Source organism: Apteryx rowi, unplaced genomic scaffold (genome assembly GCF_003343035.1).
Source record: "Apteryx rowi isolate R43461 unplaced genomic scaffold, aptRow1 scaffold_65, whole genome shotgun sequence".
Taxonomy (NCBI): Eukaryota; Metazoa; Chordata; class Aves; order Apterygiformes; family Apterygidae; genus Apteryx; species Apteryx rowi.
Window position 1 is genome coordinate 3,282,020 of NW_020450927.1, and position 17,245 is coordinate 3,299,264.

The 17,245-nt window shown below is 40.3% G+C and overlaps 3 protein-coding genes across 7 annotated transcripts in view; 2 read left to right on the plus strand and 1 right to left on the minus strand.

Annotated features, from left to right (window-relative positions):
* The first annotated feature begins 7,629 nt into the window (after positions 1-7,629).
* On the plus strand, positions 7,630-10,589 carry LOC112975101 (14 kDa phosphohistidine phosphatase-like). Of its 2 annotated transcripts, none has more exons than XM_026084785.1 (3): positions 7,630-7,830; positions 8,232-8,356; positions 10,400-10,589. In XM_026084785.1, the coding sequence occupies exons 1-3, from the start codon at positions 7,701-7,703 to the stop codon at positions 10,490-10,492; spliced, it is 348 nt and encodes a 115-aa protein (XP_025940570.1). In that variant the 5' UTR covers positions 7,630-7,700; the 3' UTR covers positions 10,493-10,589. The 2 variants fall into 2 exon arrangements, with proteins under 2 accessions (XP_025940570.1, XP_025940571.1); XM_026084786.1 differs by lacking the exon at positions 7,630-7,830 and adding an exon at positions 7,978-8,122.
* Positions 10,590-14,972: 4,383 nt separating this feature from the next.
* On the minus strand, positions 14,973-16,717 carry METTL18 (methyltransferase like 18). Of its 2 annotated transcripts, none has more exons than XM_026084783.1 (2): positions 16,643-16,717; positions 14,973-16,053 (listed from the first exon to the last, which is right to left on the minus strand). In XM_026084783.1, exons 1-2 carry the CDS (start codon positions 16,712-16,714, stop codon positions 15,025-15,027), a joined length of 1,101 nt encoding a protein of 366 aa, XP_025940568.1. In that variant the 5' UTR covers positions 16,715-16,717; the 3' UTR covers positions 14,973-15,024. The 2 variants fall into 2 exon arrangements, with proteins under 2 accessions (XP_025940568.1, XP_025940569.1); XM_026084784.1 differs by having other exon boundaries at positions 14,973-16,270; positions 16,643-16,713.
* The window catches only part of CUNH1orf112 (chromosome unknown C1orf112 homolog), a 21,130-nt gene continuing 19,830 nt past the window's right edge, over positions 15,946-17,245 (plus strand). For 2 of the 3 annotated variants that reach the window (XM_026084778.1, XM_026084780.1), the window contains exon 1: positions 16,787-16,952. In XM_026084778.1, coding sequence (XP_025940563.1) covers positions 16,854-16,952 — 99 coding nt within the window. In that variant the 5' untranslated portion in view covers positions 16,787-16,853. Of the gene's footprint in view, positions 16,024-16,786; positions 16,953-17,245 lie in introns of those variants that run through there. The other variant, XM_026084779.1, reaches the window with a different exon arrangement.

Genomic DNA, 17,245 nt, shown 5'->3' on the forward strand with positions numbered 1-17,245 from the left:
GTCTATTCCATGAACAGGCATTTGAAGAAAAACAGCTGCATCTGAAAAGCCTTTGTGTTGAGGATATCATACATTCCATAGAAATAAAGTCTGATCAATTAAAAGAACTCATTCACACTGTTCATCTCTGCAGACCACAAAGTTAATAGCTGGGACACTGAAATCATCACCTGTATGCAGTGCTTCTGTAGTACATACTGGCATATGCTGCAGGACAGTGATACTGAGAACAGGAAAGGACAACAGAAGGACAGCACAGAGCCCTGAAAAACAAACCCAGAAAACAGGTTTCACAAAACAAGTGGATACTACAGCAGGTGATGCATCCAGTACTATTTAAGACCTTTCCCTCAAAGTGGAGAAGACCAGCAATCCTATGCCCAGCAGGCAATAATTAAGGTCATGCAGAAGGAAAGCTAGGAATAGGAAATTCCAGATAGGGAGCTCTAGGACTGGAAAGGAGCAGGTCTGAACAGGAGAAATATTTCATGAAGTTCTCTCTAAAGAAACATCTTCCCAGGTGCCTATTAGAAATTTGGGTGTTTAAGTTGTGGTGAAGAGGAACCAGCTAGAAAGGCTCAGAAAAGATGTGATGGGCTCTTTATAGATGTTACATCAGTAAATAAGGTGATCAGAAGTCTTCTGTATATGAAGGGATAAAGTTAGGACACAAAAAGGATACAAGCCATCTGTGAGTAAACAGACTGGAAATCAGAAGGAAATTTCTAGCTAGCAGGGCAATGAGATTCTAGAACAGCCTCCTAAGAGTAGCAGAGCAAAAAGCTTGACTGTTTTGGTACAGATCTYGTCCAATTTATGAAAAGGGTTGTATGACAGCATTATACATGAAAGCAAAGGACAAGACTTGACACTCAGAACTCTTATCTCCTACATTCTGGAGGTTGGTTTGGATTCTTAAACTTAGTGCAAAACCAAGCCTCTGCCTTCTGAGCTGATTATACCTATACAGATCCAAAAGATTTTAAATATTAAGAGAGACAATGTTATTATCCTGCATTTCTGCCAGCTTTGTTGCCAATCTGAGCAACAGCTAATCAACAGTTGAAGAAAAATCTTCATTCATTCAAAGCCTATTAAAATGAGTGGCCCAAGCAGCAAAGCAGACCTGCAGTCTTTGATGTCCATGACACACAATGTAAAACAGTATTTCATTTGCATCAGTGTATTAGGCATTCTTCTGCTCAGCTGAAGTATGTACTCTCACTCTGAGATAAGAAGTTTGCAAGCCAAACCTTTACATGTACAGCTGAAAGATAGCTCCCATTTTTTCCCATTTTCTGTATGAAAATTCCATGGGATGGAAATTACCTACTTCAAAATTCTTTCCTAATGTTTTCCTGTAATACAGCAGCAGGCCAAACATATCCTTACATCTTGTGGCCTGCTGTCAAAGAGCTCATTAAAAGGAATAATTTGTAAGCTGGAGTTCAAGCATATTGTTTCCCTTTTCCTGATTCTGGTAACCTGGATTGGACTTAATGGCTTGAGAGAATCCCCAAATGAGCTACCCCTGAGCTGCACTGCAGCACAATGTATGTTTAACACATTCGCACAATGGTAATATTCCTTTTCTGGTCACTTGCTGTCCAGAGACTAAAGAGAAAAATAAACATGAGCACATTTTTGACATTAAGATATTCCTGGCTTATAGAATTTTTTGCCTATTCTTGAATGAAATGTTACATTTGGTCTTGAGTTACAAGCCAGTTTCTTCCTTCTAAGGTGTTGTGTGAGTTAACTAAGGCAGCCTGAGCACTGAAAACAAGCTAGCCACAGCACCTTTGAGACCTGCATGGTAAATTTATCCCTTTTTTGGAAGGATAAGCCAGCCCAATTCAAACTGTTTCTGCAGCCAGATGGCTTCTGGTACCTTCTTTGATTACAACTGACTTTGTTATCTCCACATACAGCTGCAGTATAGCCACACCTTCTCTTCCCCATCCCTCATTTCAATCCAAATTGATACAAGAAGTGACAGTTATCARTAGTTAACAGTTGCTCAGAAATTCCACTCCAGACCAAAACAGCTTTTAACTACAGATCAGAAGAATCTAAGTTTCCTAATAAACCATCAAGCACAAAGGCTAACCTATTTGGGCTTTCAATCCAGGCTTTTTTAAAACCTTTTTTGTCAGGGGGTTACTCAGGAAGGGAAGCCAGTCTGTTTTCTTTGTAAGATACTGTACTAAACCTTTCCACTTCTTTAGTGGCTTTAGCTGAAGGCCAATCCAAAACATAAGGAAATGCAAGAGAAAGGAGTCATTTCATATAGACAAAGCTATCTGAATGTTGGAGTTTGAGTCAAAACAGAATTTAGTCTCAGAGCCAGACCCCTGACATCCAGCCCAGGAGAGGGGTTGAAATACCATACATAGTGCTTTGCTTGAATTTTAGCAGTAGGTTCATGATTCTAGTCTAAATAAGAAATACCGTTCCTATCTATACAGAATTGGTCTGGAAAAAATGGAAAGAGAAGCTCTGAACCTTTTATTTTTGGGTTTTTCCTTTAATGAAGATCTGGTCTTTGCAGGCACAAAAACATTTAAATAGGAAGTGCATTCACACCTTTGTAAGCATGCATACTTAGTCAAAAAACTGTTTTTCACTGCTTTTTCAGTAAATCTTAGTGCTTGAATTCACCCTGCCCTGTACATACATGCCTTTTCAGGGATATTTAAAGGAATGTTAGTAAAAGATTCAACCCTTCTGCTTTTGCAGCAAGTGTTTTAGGACCCACCTCTGCTAACTGAGTTCCTACAACTGCAGTCTCAGGTATAACTACATCAGGAAGAGAAGGGAAAGCAAYAGGTCAAATGTAGGAAAGGCGTAACTGAGCAGAACTACTCCTGCCCTCCATAAATCCTTAAAAGGTACAGCGCCCACCTCCCTCTGCTGGCATCTATTTCTCAGGAACTCCTTGGGACCTCTCTTTTGACTTAACCACAGTATTGTATCAGTTGTATTGTATACCAATATTCTGTGCATGCTCTGGATGGATTGCCAATACATAGGGAGAAAATGCAGTTGCATTTATTTTACCCACCATCAGTTTTTTTTCCCCTATACTGTACTGACAGCACACTTAAGCTTTTTTTTTTTTTTTTTGGAACAGGCTTTTAGCACATTCTTCTGCTGCATTGTTTGATATGGGCATGTAATTGGAATCATTAAACTATATTCAGACACTTATTTGTTGAAAAACTAGCATTCAACACACACATGTAACATAATCCATGTATTTGCAACCAGTTTCCAACCTGGAAGAAGAAAAACCTAATCTGAATAGCAGCTTGAGTTTTTGAATGAAATAAGACTAGAGAACATGAAGACTTGAGCTAAAATGGCTGTGTTCTGATATGCTGAGCTACTGTGTATATCTGATGAACACACCAGAGCTAAGTTTTAAGGGCACAACACCTGCAAGTAGGAAGCTCCTCACAGATTATTTGAAGGCAGTTTGTCCACTTTAGTAACTTTACAGAATACAACTTTACGAAAAGGATTTAGAAAGAATTCTCAATAACTATACAAATTTCTTGAATAGAAATTTTTTTTTTAAAGCAGGGAGGGAGACACAAAAAGGAAGAAACATTTCAATAAAGTTACTATAAAAAGATAAATATCACAGCCTTAATGCCACTACAGAGCCTAGAAGAAATGCCAGTACATCTGACAGCAAGAACATATTTGTCCCTATCAGCAGTTTCCACCACCAAAGTTTTTTGTCCAGTACACAGGAACTCTGAGAATGCCTTTATCTACTGACGCTACTGTAAGACTTCACCACATTCTAAGAGGCACCTCGAAAGTTTGCTTAGTGCTACCATTTTCCTCGCGTGAGGTAGATACAAGAAAAMTGGCTTTAAATTATAAAATAAATCTTGTAAAATGAAGATCAAACTGTTTAAMGAGTGCTCTAGCAGAATCATTAGTCTTTTCATGAAAGAAGCAGTTGCTTTTAACAGAAAGCTAATTTCCTCAAGCAGAACTAGTGCCTTCTTTCTAGCACCTCTCTTGTCTAGTAAAGGTCTGTTTACTAGCCATTCCCTCACCAGGAATGCTAACAGGGTCTCTGGTCACCACTTGACTACTGTCATGAAACTTCAAGACATGTAGTATCATTCATATCCCTATTCTGTCTCACACTGGGTTGAAATTGATTAATGCTTTCAAAAGTTATTAAAAAGAAATAAAAAGCATGGTCACAGAAACCTCTAGCAAGGGGTACTGTACAGAACACAAGGTTATTATCTGCCTTAGCACTCTCAGGAAGGACCTTTAGAACATGAAATTGTGATACATGAAGGTGAGTGTCCTGGTATGTAAGTGAAGTGTGYTTTTCTGGGGTAGCTACAATAGTTATACCCACATATTAATGCCTATCACATGAGTCATAGCTTTTTTTTATTCCTACATAGATTAGAATAYGTAGAAAAGTTTGACCAAGTTCAGATTCATTAGTCCAACCAGCAACTTGGCCCAGGCATGCCAGATTCAGTCTCTGACAGCAGCCTAACCACAAACACTGTTCCACCAACACACAAATACCAGCTCTTCCATCTACTGCTGCAGCATACATTATAACATTAGCACAACCCAAAGCTAATGCAAGTGCAGAGGAATTTTACAAAGTCTTAGCAATTAAAAAGGCCTGATGACAGGAAGGGCATAAACAGCAGTAGCACAACTTTATAGTCACTTGGGTTCAGAACAAAGGCTGCAAACCATAACGGAAAACAAACCCCATACGTAAGATGGAAGAGAAAAAAATGCTAGCAAGTCACCTTTATGGCGTGCCTACAACTAATCAACAAAAACTCCATTATTCTGTCTTGATTACCACCCAGTTTTTTCACTGTTATCTAATTTGCACCATTTACAATACTTTTTCTCAGAACAATGGTTTTAGAACCACATGGTGAAGAGAACACTTCCCTTTGCCAAGGAAAATAAAAAGACCCCTTTATTTCTCAAAAATATTACCAAGCTTTTTACCACAGTTAGATATGAATAAGCCCATACAAGAGGAAAGTCCCTATATGCACTTTTATTAAAGGCAGACTGTCTCTGGTCTAAGACCCATGTCACCCCATGCCATCCTCTTTGCACCCTTGAGGACTAYAAAGTGACATACTAACAACTACTGCCAACAGCAGGGGATTTTTACTTCAGCCTAAAAGCCAGCAGAAAACTTTTATACCCTCATTATGGTATAGGAAGTCAAATTTGGATAGGGTGGGCACTCAGAAAGACAAAAGAAAAAAAAAAAAAGAACAGGCAAAGCATGCCATGGGCTTATCTGCTCCAACTCATTTTCTCCARTTTATGACAGGTCAAGACCAGATAACTATTCCCTGGTTGCATGCAAACCACTGCACAAAATTTAGTCTATACCTGAGGTATGCCATAATTGTTTCTATTAATTACCGTAACTAGCAACCTTTCCCTTACTCATCAGCATTAGTGTTGTTTGCTGTTAGCCCCTTCCTCGCATCACAAAATTGGGCAGCAAGTTTTCTGCTGTTAAGGCCACAATACAGAATTCTACATACTAGAGAACAAAATATCCTATTCAGTCTAAAATAAAAAGGCAGAGTTCATACAAGCAAGAAAGCACCATTGAAAAACTTCTAAAGCCATAAACACCAAGCATCAACAGGACTAAAATTGGAACAGCAGATATTTGACTGAATTAGCAAATAAAATAATCAAGGAACAAGGCATATGCATACAGAAGTTACTAAAACAAAACAAACCCTCTTAGAGCATTAGAAACAAGCTTAAAGAGCTATTGCTACCACAACCCTCTAGGCCTTTCTTGCTCAAATAATAGAGCTACCACACCAATGAGCAAACTTAAAAAGCCACTACTTCATCTTTATAGGACTTTCTCATTCTCATGACCCAAAAAGGTCTCTCAGCCAGACGCAGGTTTTATCATTTTCTCTACCTGGCTCGACAAATCCAGAACAGCTGGGATGGTAGGCTTGGGTTTCTATTTATAGCCCTTCCTCACTTTTTTTTTGTTTTTTGTTTTTCTTTCCTCCTCTTCTTTGTRAAGTATTTCAAGGACTTGGCTTACCTTAGCAAGACTTTATTTTGTTTCCTCGCTTGCTTGTTTGTTTTTCTCACAGCATTGATGCTAATCTGTCTCCAAAAAGGTAACTAACAATGATATCTGAAACAACAGGACATTATAAAACTTTATTAAGGACTACAATAGCTACAAGAATACATTTATAGACTCTTTTTAATTATGAAGCAGTAAATGATGAAATAAAGGATAACCAGAAAGTACATATCTCTTGTTAAACATCTATCTAGTGCTGTATCTAGCTAACATGTATGCTTCCTTTATTCTACTGATGTTTTTTGTATCACTTCTCAGTCTATATAGTACACTATCTGTAGTCAAGCACTGTTTTTACACTTTGAAGCTATTATAGTTAGAGAAGTATATATTAATAATAACTTATTAACCACATTTATTTATTACATATACCTATATAGCACTTAAAATTGATGTGGCTCTACTGAAAAAATTGTGGAAATATTCTAAAACTTTTTTAACAGCCTTTTTTCTTAAATTTTAAAATGCCTGAGCATTATCTCTTCTCAGTAAGTGTGTGATGCAAGAGCATACTCTTACATCAACAATGCAAGGAAACAATTTTTTTGTTCAATGAATATTATAGGTTCAATTTTTCAACAAAACAGTTTATCTTACTCACTTTAGACATCTGGGATTTAATGAAGACTCTATATGAAACTTGCCTGACTCATCAAGTGGAAGACTTAAATTAATGGGAGGTAAACTTGCATCTTCTACTTAATATATGTAAAAAGCAGTCTGTAGAGTCTATTTTCCAGCTTTTTTTGTGTGCATGTGTGACATTCTTGATCTGTTGAGGAGGAAGGAAAAACTCAGCTAAAACAACAAAAATGTGACAGTTGGAAATTTAAAACCTTTTGGGCTGTTTGCTTTTAATATGGTCTGTTTAGATGCAATGCTGTCAGCCCTCACAGAAATATTGCAAGTGTTATGATACATAGCACTTCTATTTTCTGCACATAGAAGCACTCAGATGAGCGGGAGTGCTGAGTATTTATTCAGAGAAATTAGCTTGGGGAGCTCATCAAAGTCGGTGGARTGCAAGTTCCCCTCTCCATGACCCCATTTCCCCACAGCATGAACACCTTGCTCCCACTCTGCAGCCACGGCAGTGGGTCTGCCTTAATGCTCCAGCTCCTGGAGTCAGGGGATYATCAGGAATGGTAGCTAAGGAATAATTAAGTGCCAGCCACGCAGTTCTGGGGAAAAGTGTTGAAAATGGGCTCCCTAAGGCCTTGAGAGGCAAATTAAGCGAGTAATGAGCACGTTCATGGTGATTTTTTTTTTTTTTTTTACAACCTGTGGGGAGAAGGTGGAAGCGCTGACTCCAGGCCTCTACCCGCCTGACGGTACGGGCGGAGGAGGAGGCAGCCGCTGCCCCACCTCAGGGGGAGCCGTTGGGCGGCGACACCAACGGCCGCCAGCAGCCCCGCCCCCGCCGGGCGCGAGCCTCGGCCAATCGGCGGGAAGGGCAGCGGCGGCCCCGCCCCCGGCGCGCGGGGCTACCGGCGCGCTGTGGGCGCTGCGCCTCCGCTCGCTCGCTCGCTGGCGGCCCCGAGGCGCCGCCATGGCGGCGGTGCCGCAGGTGGAGATCGACGCCGACGGCACGTTCAAGTACATCCTGGTGCGCCTGCAGCGCCCGGGCGGCGAGGAGCGGCGGGACATCGTCCGCGGCACCAAGGCCGCCGAGTTCCACAGTGGGTGCCCGGCGGGGGGGGGCGGGGCGGGGCTGGGAGGCCGCGTCCCCCGGCTGAGCCCCCCCGCCGGGGCCGGGCCCGCGTGGGCGGGCGGGCGGCGGTGCCGCYGCGGCCCCTCGTTGTATCGCGCGAGCGCGGAAAGCAGATCAGGCCTTGCCTGCCGGCTGCCACCGSCAGGCCTGCTGAGCCTCGCCTGGGAGGGCGAGATGTGGTAGCGAGAGAAGTGAAATGGCCTTAATCAGAGCTTGCTCATGTCTGTCTGTCTGTCTCTCTCGAAACCTCCCTTTAGCTTGTAGGTGAGGGAATGAAATGGGAAGAAAATGAGTGGTTTAACATAACAGTTCTAGAGCATTTGATACTTCCCGCGTGTCGTAATGGCTCTGACTGTTCTCCTTGTGCAGATCACATATTCGAAAAAGTAAACCCTGAAATGGAAAAGCTGGGATACGAGTGCAAGTGCCTCGGAGGAGGAAAAATTGATCATAATAGCAAAGACAAGAAAATTAGGGTATTTGGACTTTCTACAGTAAGTGGATCTCCTGTATTCCTTCAAATCTTTTCATTTGTGACGTTCAGGGGGTTTTGTTTTGTAGYGTGATGACTTTCAGCACTTTGAATCACATTGCAAACATTAACTGGAAAACTTGCCCAGCTCACTTTTGAGATAGATAAAACACTGTTTTTAAGGGCAGAAGGCCAAAGCAAAAAGAATAGATGACTTAATGCTGCATGTTAGTTGTTATTGAGGCTAGAAATAGAAGTTATCAACTCTCGATTCAGAATCTTTTAGTCTTAGTGCCAGAGCAGGAATAGCTAATATGTAGCCACACCGATCCAGCTACAGTGTGATCTTTATTTGGCTACAAAATGTTGGTTGGTAGCTGATCAGCAAAATTGTGAACACTGTTATGTGTATGTGCTGYGTGAGAGGAGTAGACTCAGTTTAGGTGTGGTGGATTTTTAGTAAGTGAAGATGCAGTTTCACACACATGCATCTTGTGGGAATAAAAGTAACTTCCAGCAGTATGGAAACTAGAGCATTTTCTGTTATCTATTACTGTTCAGTGTAAATTTAGTTTCTTTATAAGAGACTCAGTAAGTGGTAATTTGGGGAATATGCTGTAGTCTTTCTGGTGTTACTCTCTGATATGTGGCTGCTTCTATAGTAATACTGTGAGTAAAGATTCTAGGCTTCTGATGTGGCCAGAAATAAAATAGTTCTATCAAGTTAAAATGAAATTATTATAGAAGGTGATGGTTAGTTACTTCAAATTTGCTTTCCTTAACTTCATGAAGATTGAAGGTTGGACCCTGAACGTCTTAAGCATTTTTAAATATTAGTGCTATTTTTGTTCCAAGATTACCCTTCCCACCTGGTACCATATGAAAGAAGAAACTCTTTAGGGCTCATAGGGAGTGKGAAAGGAGTGTATAATGCTTACTCTGCTAAAGTCTCATGATGGTGTGTGCCCACTGTAACTCTGCATTTCAGAAAAGACAAACACCAGTAGTACTAATTCAGTGTTAGAGGCAGCAGTTAATTCTTGTTCTTATAGCAAAGTGTCTAGGGAAAAGATCTTGTTTCTCTGCCTTTTAGTACCTTGCAACTTACAGATGAGTGTCATGTAAAAGCAGAGCTTTATTATCATGAGGGCTTCTGTCAGGCCCTGGAAATTCAGATCTCAGTAGTAGGTCAGGAGCTGGTATGTTAGCTAATATATATGTTAGCTGGTATGTTTGATACTTTTTGTTGTTTGGAGATTTGTTGCATAATTGTAAAGCAATACTAGCTTGGTGTTTTATGAAAACCAGAGAAAAAGTCAGACTATTTGTAGTTCTGAAATGAGAAATCAAGGTAATAACTCAATCATGTAAGACACTAAGGTATATAAGGCATGTAAGAGATGAGACAAAGGCACCTTCCATCACAACTCTTCTAAGTTTCAGTGAAAGTAAAAATGTGACCTGTGATTTAAATGAGTGTTAAAAAGCAGATGGGTCATCTAACCTGCTTTGGTTCAGAGTTGCAGTGGCTTTCGGATTGCTCCATTGCCAGCTAAAGGGAGATGGCAACTAAATAAAGCATGAAGGGTGTGATTTATTTGGTGGCCAGAATAGTTCTCACATATTCATACATATGGCTTCTTGTTCCCTTTTCCTCCAGCTGAGCCAGATTAGRTGTTTGTATGCCCATACGTTAAACTGGATTGGTGCCATCTCTGTGGTTTAGAAAAACATTCAATAGAAATGGTGGTTTAGGGGCTGGGAACATCTTAAAGCAAAGTTTCTGCTGCAGAAGTCACAGCATGAAACTGCTTTCTCTATCACTTGAGATTGTCTGACCTTATCTTATTTATTTTCTACAAATCGGAGGGGAAATGGGAGAGGGCAATAAAAAATAAAATCTGATACTGCAAGAGTAACTCTGCAGAACRTGTATTTCTGATTTGTATGTGAACTACTGGAAGTATCAGACCATGTATCCAGATAGTTTGTATTGACAAGAACTTGATAGTCCTATGGACTTACTTTTTGTACTCACCTGATAAATGCTTGTTCTTTCTTGCAGGGCTATGGTAAAGCAGATCACTCAGTGACTGCAGAAATACTGAAAAAAGTGTATACAGATTATGAAATTACATGGTCAGATGACAAGAAATAAATTGACTACTTATGAAATCTGAACTGTGACAAGCGGTTCAAAACTGGTAACTTTCTGTGAGCTGTACTTCTATAAATAAAATGGAACGCAAGTCTTCTGTGTGTGTGTTCTCATAAATCTGGAGTAACTGGACTCTGTAATTTATATTACTGCTAGTAATCCCCAGATATCTCTTATATTTCAGATCATTCCTTTGTGAAGAATCTGCAGTTCTAAGCCTTTTTCCTGCTGCTTTTTGACATACCATCTRATTAAAGACTCCCCCATCATCTTTCTTCCAGTTTCTGCTTTCATCTGATCCTGTCTGACTGATATGTCCTACAATATTTTGCCATCAAATTAAGTGTCATAGGACCAAAACTGTATCCTTGATATTTTTTTATTGACAGCATTATTTTTTATTTTATTTTCTATTGCTGTTCAGTTTTCTCATCCATATTTACAAAAATTGGGAGGTTTGACTCAGTTCATCATCTAAATCTTCCATTTACTCCATGGCTTTGAAAAGTCAATATTTTTGTTCCAGATAAAAATAATGATCATGATTATGCCTAGTGTTTACATTGCATTTTCAAATTTTGTACAGAACAGGATCAGTAAAACAGACTGGCAGGTGGTGATGTTGAATTCTGACAATACTTGTTTCATTTTGATTCCTCTGGATTTGTTTCATTCCACATGAGTAAGTTCGTTATGCTTTTTCCTTTTCTCCAGGGCTATACTGATCTTCCCTAGACAGTGTCTGAATTAAGTTATAGCACCTGCTTCCTCCTGTTGTGGCAGAATATTGCCCTTCACAGCAAATGAAGTTACTTGCTTGCTATAAYTTTCATTTTCTTGTTTCAGGACAATCTTCTCCTGAATGCTGTTATATATTTCAAGGCAGTACCTTCTGTTCCTATGCTTACTTTGTTGACTTGCAGTCTTTAAGAGATTTTTGTGTATAAATCCTAATTATTCCCTTTGCTGTGATTCCTAGTATACTACCTTGTAGTATCTGGTAGCTTTTTCTTTTCAACATGCATGTGACTGAAAGTACAAAGAGTATGAAATTTGAGTGGCTTTAGTCCACTTTTTGTCATAAAAATCTTGCTGGTACTGCCTCACTATACTGATTAGACATTCTATGTCACCTTTATGTATATTGATTTTGATTTTTTTTTTATCATTGATGCCATGATAACATTGATTGCTGGTTTGATTTTTCTTAAGATTTTGGTATCAGAACATGATTATATGCCAGTGTACCTAGTGACCAAGAATAGCAGGCAAGTCAATAATTCACGATTTGTGTGCTTTCCTTGAGAGTCCAGCTTTCTAATTTCCTCATGGAAGTTTTTCCCCTAAGCTTTAGTAAAATAAYTGTAACAGATGCCATTTAGCTGGTGCCAGTATACAAAACTGATTTCTTTTTTTAATGGCCTCATTTCCCATAACTGGCAAATAGTCTTTGAAGGAAAGTCATCRGTTAAGGATAACGCCTGTTAAAATAAACAAGCTTTTTAATTTAGTTTCCTGAGACATTTGATGACATACTTTAATGTTTCTCTCCACAGTACTTACGGGAAAGATATAATTTAGACCGGATTTCATGTTGTAATGACACTTTCAAAAAGTATGGAGATGGAGGAGGGGGAGAAAAGGGGAGATAACTTAGAAATGAGTAGATAAATTGARTTGTCAGCTGACTTCTTTGTCTCCTCATACAAGACATTGGGCCTCATGTAATGGTTTTTCATGTCATCGAAAAGACTTTGAGGCGCCTYTCAATCCTGTTTTTGCTAGTGTGATGTCATTCAGGAGAAATACTAATTGAACAAACAATTAAGATAGGCAAGTGTTACAAGTGGGTAAGTGAAAGATTTTTATTCCAGATTATTATGCTTCAGGAAAAGCAGGAAACTAGTCACTAGGGTTGGGATGATTTGTCAAGTAGAGAAAGTCTTAATGTTGGTTGTAGAAAAGGGAGAGCAGTACTTATTTTTAAACACAAACAGACCAGCCAACCTTTAAAACTAAGTGTTGAATCCTGCTTCCTCTTTGTATATCCACTGACTTCTAAAATGAAATAGAACTCAACTGGAGTTATGGAAATTGCAGTGCTAATTTTGATGATTTCACATGACAAAAATATCCTACATTGATTACCTTTAGTTCTAAAATGGGAACTTAATTGTACTGTATTGGGTTTTCATGTTTTGCAGGTGTTGTGTGATCATTGTGTGATTGTGGCTCTGGCAGTCTTCACTTGAAAGTCCTAAAAAAAAAAAAAAAAAAATCTGATTCTGTATTCAAATGAACACTCAGCTATGTTTGTCAAATAATCCAAGAATAAAATGAGGATATTGAGCAAAAGAATGGGTATATTAAACCCAAGAGGAAGAATGAGTTCAATAGTGGAATATTCTCAAGAGGAAGCATAATAGAAGATTGTAAGTGCCTTCTTTTTTATTTACTCATCAAGGAATACATGAGATTCTTGTTCTTTACCATATTCACTATCATCAGAGTGGTCAGCATTTCTTATTACTTCAGGTACAATCCTCTGAAACAGCACTAGGCTTAGCAGGCAAGCAGTGATTTGTCTCCAGACTGTTTGAAAATGGCAAATGGTAGTTGCTTTGTTTCCAAGTTCCTCGTTTTGACCAAAAAAAAAAAGAACTGTTAACAGTGCTTCAAATATCTGCCAAAGCTAAAACTTTCTTTTATTCTCCAGTCTGTAGTTAATATATGTCAGCATCTTATAAGGTGACTGTCGTCAGTATGTTTTTCAGGGTTGATGCAAAAGAGTTMCAAAACACAACCACAGCCAGGCTGACTGGATTTTTCCTCTCATAAAAGAGCAACTTCAGTAATTTCTGAAACATCCATTTAAAATAGCCTACTTAGACTTGTTTTTGAAACAACAGTAGTTGTTAAGGCTCTTTTGTAAAGCACGGGAAATCCTCTTTGACTCTATTTTAATGGCAGCTGGTCAAAATAGAAATCTTGCYGTTAACTTTTATGGACTTAAACGACAGGAATTTATGTAATAGTAACTGATTTAGGTTGCTGTTGTAATAAGCTTCTTTCCACCTTCTCGGTCTATTATCATTTCTCCCATAGGTTTATTGAGTATCCTTGTATCCAGACTTACTGCAGTGGCTGACTGTCTACTAAGTATATGTTACTGCAAGGGTACAGCAGTGCGTTGCTGCAGTAAAGCGGTGCATGCTGATAAGTGGTAACTTTGATGTACCTGGTAGACTTGTTAAATAGCTTCTTGGCCATTTTTAGTTGAGACAAAACATACAATGGATTTCTTATGAATTGTGATACCAAGCACTCAGAATCATGTTTTTGTAGTTTTTGATTTTGTTTGCATTTTTTTGATAGAATAATTTCTGCAGTAACATACAGTTTTGTCTCACTATCWTGATCTTCAGCCTGGAGCACAAAGGAATAACTTGTATATATACTTTTCGRAAAGCTTGCTGCCCTGCCGGACTGCTTAAAAGTATGATAGTGTTCAGTAGTAACCCCAGAAGTACTATCTGAAGTTACAGTATTGTAAAAAAGCAAGTTTTGAAAATGGGTCATTGCATACAGGCAGTTATTGTGTGGAAAGATCTTGTCAAAAAACAATTACACCACTATAATCTAGTTTGTCTCCTTTCCGTGTTGCAACCTAAAGCTCAGCTTTCTGTCATCCTCCCATTTCCTGCATTGTGTTTTGTGGGATTTATCTTGTTTGCTTTAAAGAACTTCTCTTGTTTAGAATCTTATCAACTCTGTTACTAAAACAAAGAAATCTGTTTTAGTGGTTTCTGAAAGCACTAAGGCTTCCTCACTGCCAGTAACTTACTGAGATTTTGTTACAGTGTTGATATGAATGTGAAAATACAAAYATGAAAATTCACAAACAGTATTAAATATCCTCTAGTACAGTTTTTCTAGTGCTTGAATAAATCACATATGCGTTATATATGGAAAAACTATAATTTGTGAGGTTAGGTTACCAGACTGAAATACATGTGATAAATACAATCACATCCCCCTCTGCTGGCAGAACAGCAGAGCACGCAGATACGCAACTGATCCCGAAATCTGTTGCTGCAGCTGAATCATACCAGAGTTGGGAGCCTGAGCCTTGAAAACTACTTTCTGTGCTATATTGGGATGCTAAACCACCTCTTGCAAGCTGCAGTCAGCAGCCACTTCTGTGACTTAAGGTTYTGGCACTGCCAAAGAATGTGAGAGGAGGATTGGGGGCAGTGACTCGCTTTGCTTTCTAATATCTATATAAATGACAAAATTTGCATAAATAAATACTGGTATAAGCAGTACTCCATCTTTCTGTACAAAACAAGAATGAGAACAGTCCTTCACTTGCAGTCAGACATCAGAATTTATCAAACAGTTCAATCTCTAGTAAAGAGCATCATTAACTTGTCAATTCAGAATAACCTCAACAGAGGGAAAAAAAGCAAAGAGATGAGAATTAAAATATCATGTCTTTATTAAGATGTTTTTCAAGCACCAATGGCTGAATTTTAACTGGAAATTTTAAAGGCCATTTCAATAATAAATCGTTTCAGTCCTTTATCAATTATTTTAACTGTGTTGGTCCTGAACACGTTCTTCTCTTCAATGAATTTCTCAAAGAGGTGGACACCACCACCAACCCCAAAATAATGTGCTTTGCTTGCCAAATACACACGGCCATTTTTATCCAACAGCTGAGACAGTGTATCGTGTAAAGCACTGTAGTAGTCAGGGTTATAGATGGTCTCAGATGTGAAAATGAGATCGTACTTTGAAAAGGGTTTGTTGCTGCTTAACAGGAGCTGGCTGACTTCAGACCATTCTCCAGAAAAAAATCTGCATTTGGTGAGCAGATCAGGTAAGCACTTTGCTTTCTTGAGCCTCTTTGAAGGAGGCTTACTAATTTTTCTGTCATCTCCACTGCCAGTCCCATTGCCATCAACTATGCAGTTAGCCACTGTGTTAGGCAAGGTTATTTCATCAATCACTGTGCTGTTGTAGTCCTGAAAATGGACGACTTTAGCTTTTCTCCTTAATGCAACTATTCCTAGCAGTCCAGCCCCGCACCCGAGATCCAACACTGTCTTGTCAGTAAACTGCATTTCAGTCTCAGAAAAGTAATCTATGAGATCAAAGGTGCATTCCCAGATCTTCAGTCCTCCCTCATAGACTCCTGGGATGAGATCAGAGTGAGACGAAACACTTTTAGACACTATGTCTTCCCCACGGGAGCCACCCAAAAGCGTCATTTCCACTACCGACACATTTACGTAACGCAGGCCTGATACCATTTCCACAACTTTATTTTCCAGTACTTGGTTGACATCTTCAGGAATATCGTGCTCTTTGGCAGCTTTGAGGCAGAACCGTTTCTTTGGTGTTGCATCTTGGTGCTTATCAGTAGGCAGCCTTGGGCCACAGTCTGCTACAGCATCAGCAGCTTGCCTGCTTGCTCCTGTGGAGTCCTGCTTGTGTTTTGGAGAGCCCAGCTGTAACTCTGTCTTATCGTGAGTGTCTGGTTCATTGCTTTCATTTTCCTCAATAGAAAAATTAAATTGAAATGCCATTTTCAGGAATAAAAGGCATAAAACTCAGCTCAGTTTATTACAGCCAGAAACACTCATCTAACAGCAGTATTCGTAAAAAGATTTGGCTTTTTTAAAATATAGATAAAGGATGTTTTTATGTAGTTAAGCAATAGTGTTTTTCAGGTAGAATACTGTCTGCTTCACCAATATATCAGGTAAATTATTTCTGGAAAAGAGAGTAAATGATAGTTTAATGATACATAAGACTCTAAAATATTAGCAAAAACATTGCCTAATTGTAACATCYTAATTTTTATTTAAAAATAAAAAGATGAAGATTTAAGAAATTTCTGAAAAAACAGCAAGCAGGCGACAGCGTTAGAAGTGACCACATCGAGTAACTTAGGTCCATCCTTCGTAAACGCAGGGAAACTAATGCGGCTTAAGGCACGGATGGAGACGGCCGAGAAACGTGTAATTCCTCCCCCGTGACTCTGCGTTGGCACCGCCGCGCTCCTCGCCCCGCTCCCACGCTGCCCGGGGGACCCAGCTCCGCTCCTCTTCCCCCCTCCCCCCCCCCGGCCCGGTCTCGCCCTACCGGCACCGGGCGGCCGCCGCCGTCCCGCTCTCCCACGTGGGCCGCCGGCCCCTTCCTCCTCGCTATGCGCATGCGCGCCCGCGGCGAAAAAGGGGGCGGGGCGGCTGCATCGCAGCCGCCCCGCCCCCTTTTTCGCCGCGGGCGCGGAGGCTGCTGGGATAGCGGCGGGACTCCCTTTTCCCGCCGCCCTGAGGTAACCGGAGCCGGCGCCATGTCCCAAACCGACCCCGAGCTGCTCCTGCAAGAGCTGGGCGGCTGGGACTGGGAGCTCTGCCGCCGGGAGCTGCCTGCCGTCCTGCCCCGGCTCCTTATATCCTTCCGGGGGTCCCGGTGGCGGTGGGAGGCCCCGAAATGGTTGGGGATGGGGGGGGGAAGGGGGTATTTTCCTCCCTCACGTAAATCCGCGGGTGGGAAAAACACTCTGGAAAGGTGGTGCAGCCCTGGCAAGGGGCTGACGCAGGATGGAGAAGCTGCGTGTCGGAACGGCCATTGAAATAAGTGAAAAATAAGTGCTGCTTTTCACTGAAGTAAAACACTTACAGCAGAAAGTACCGTATGGTTCATTTCGCACTTTAAGTGCCCCCCCCCCCCCCCCCCCCCCGG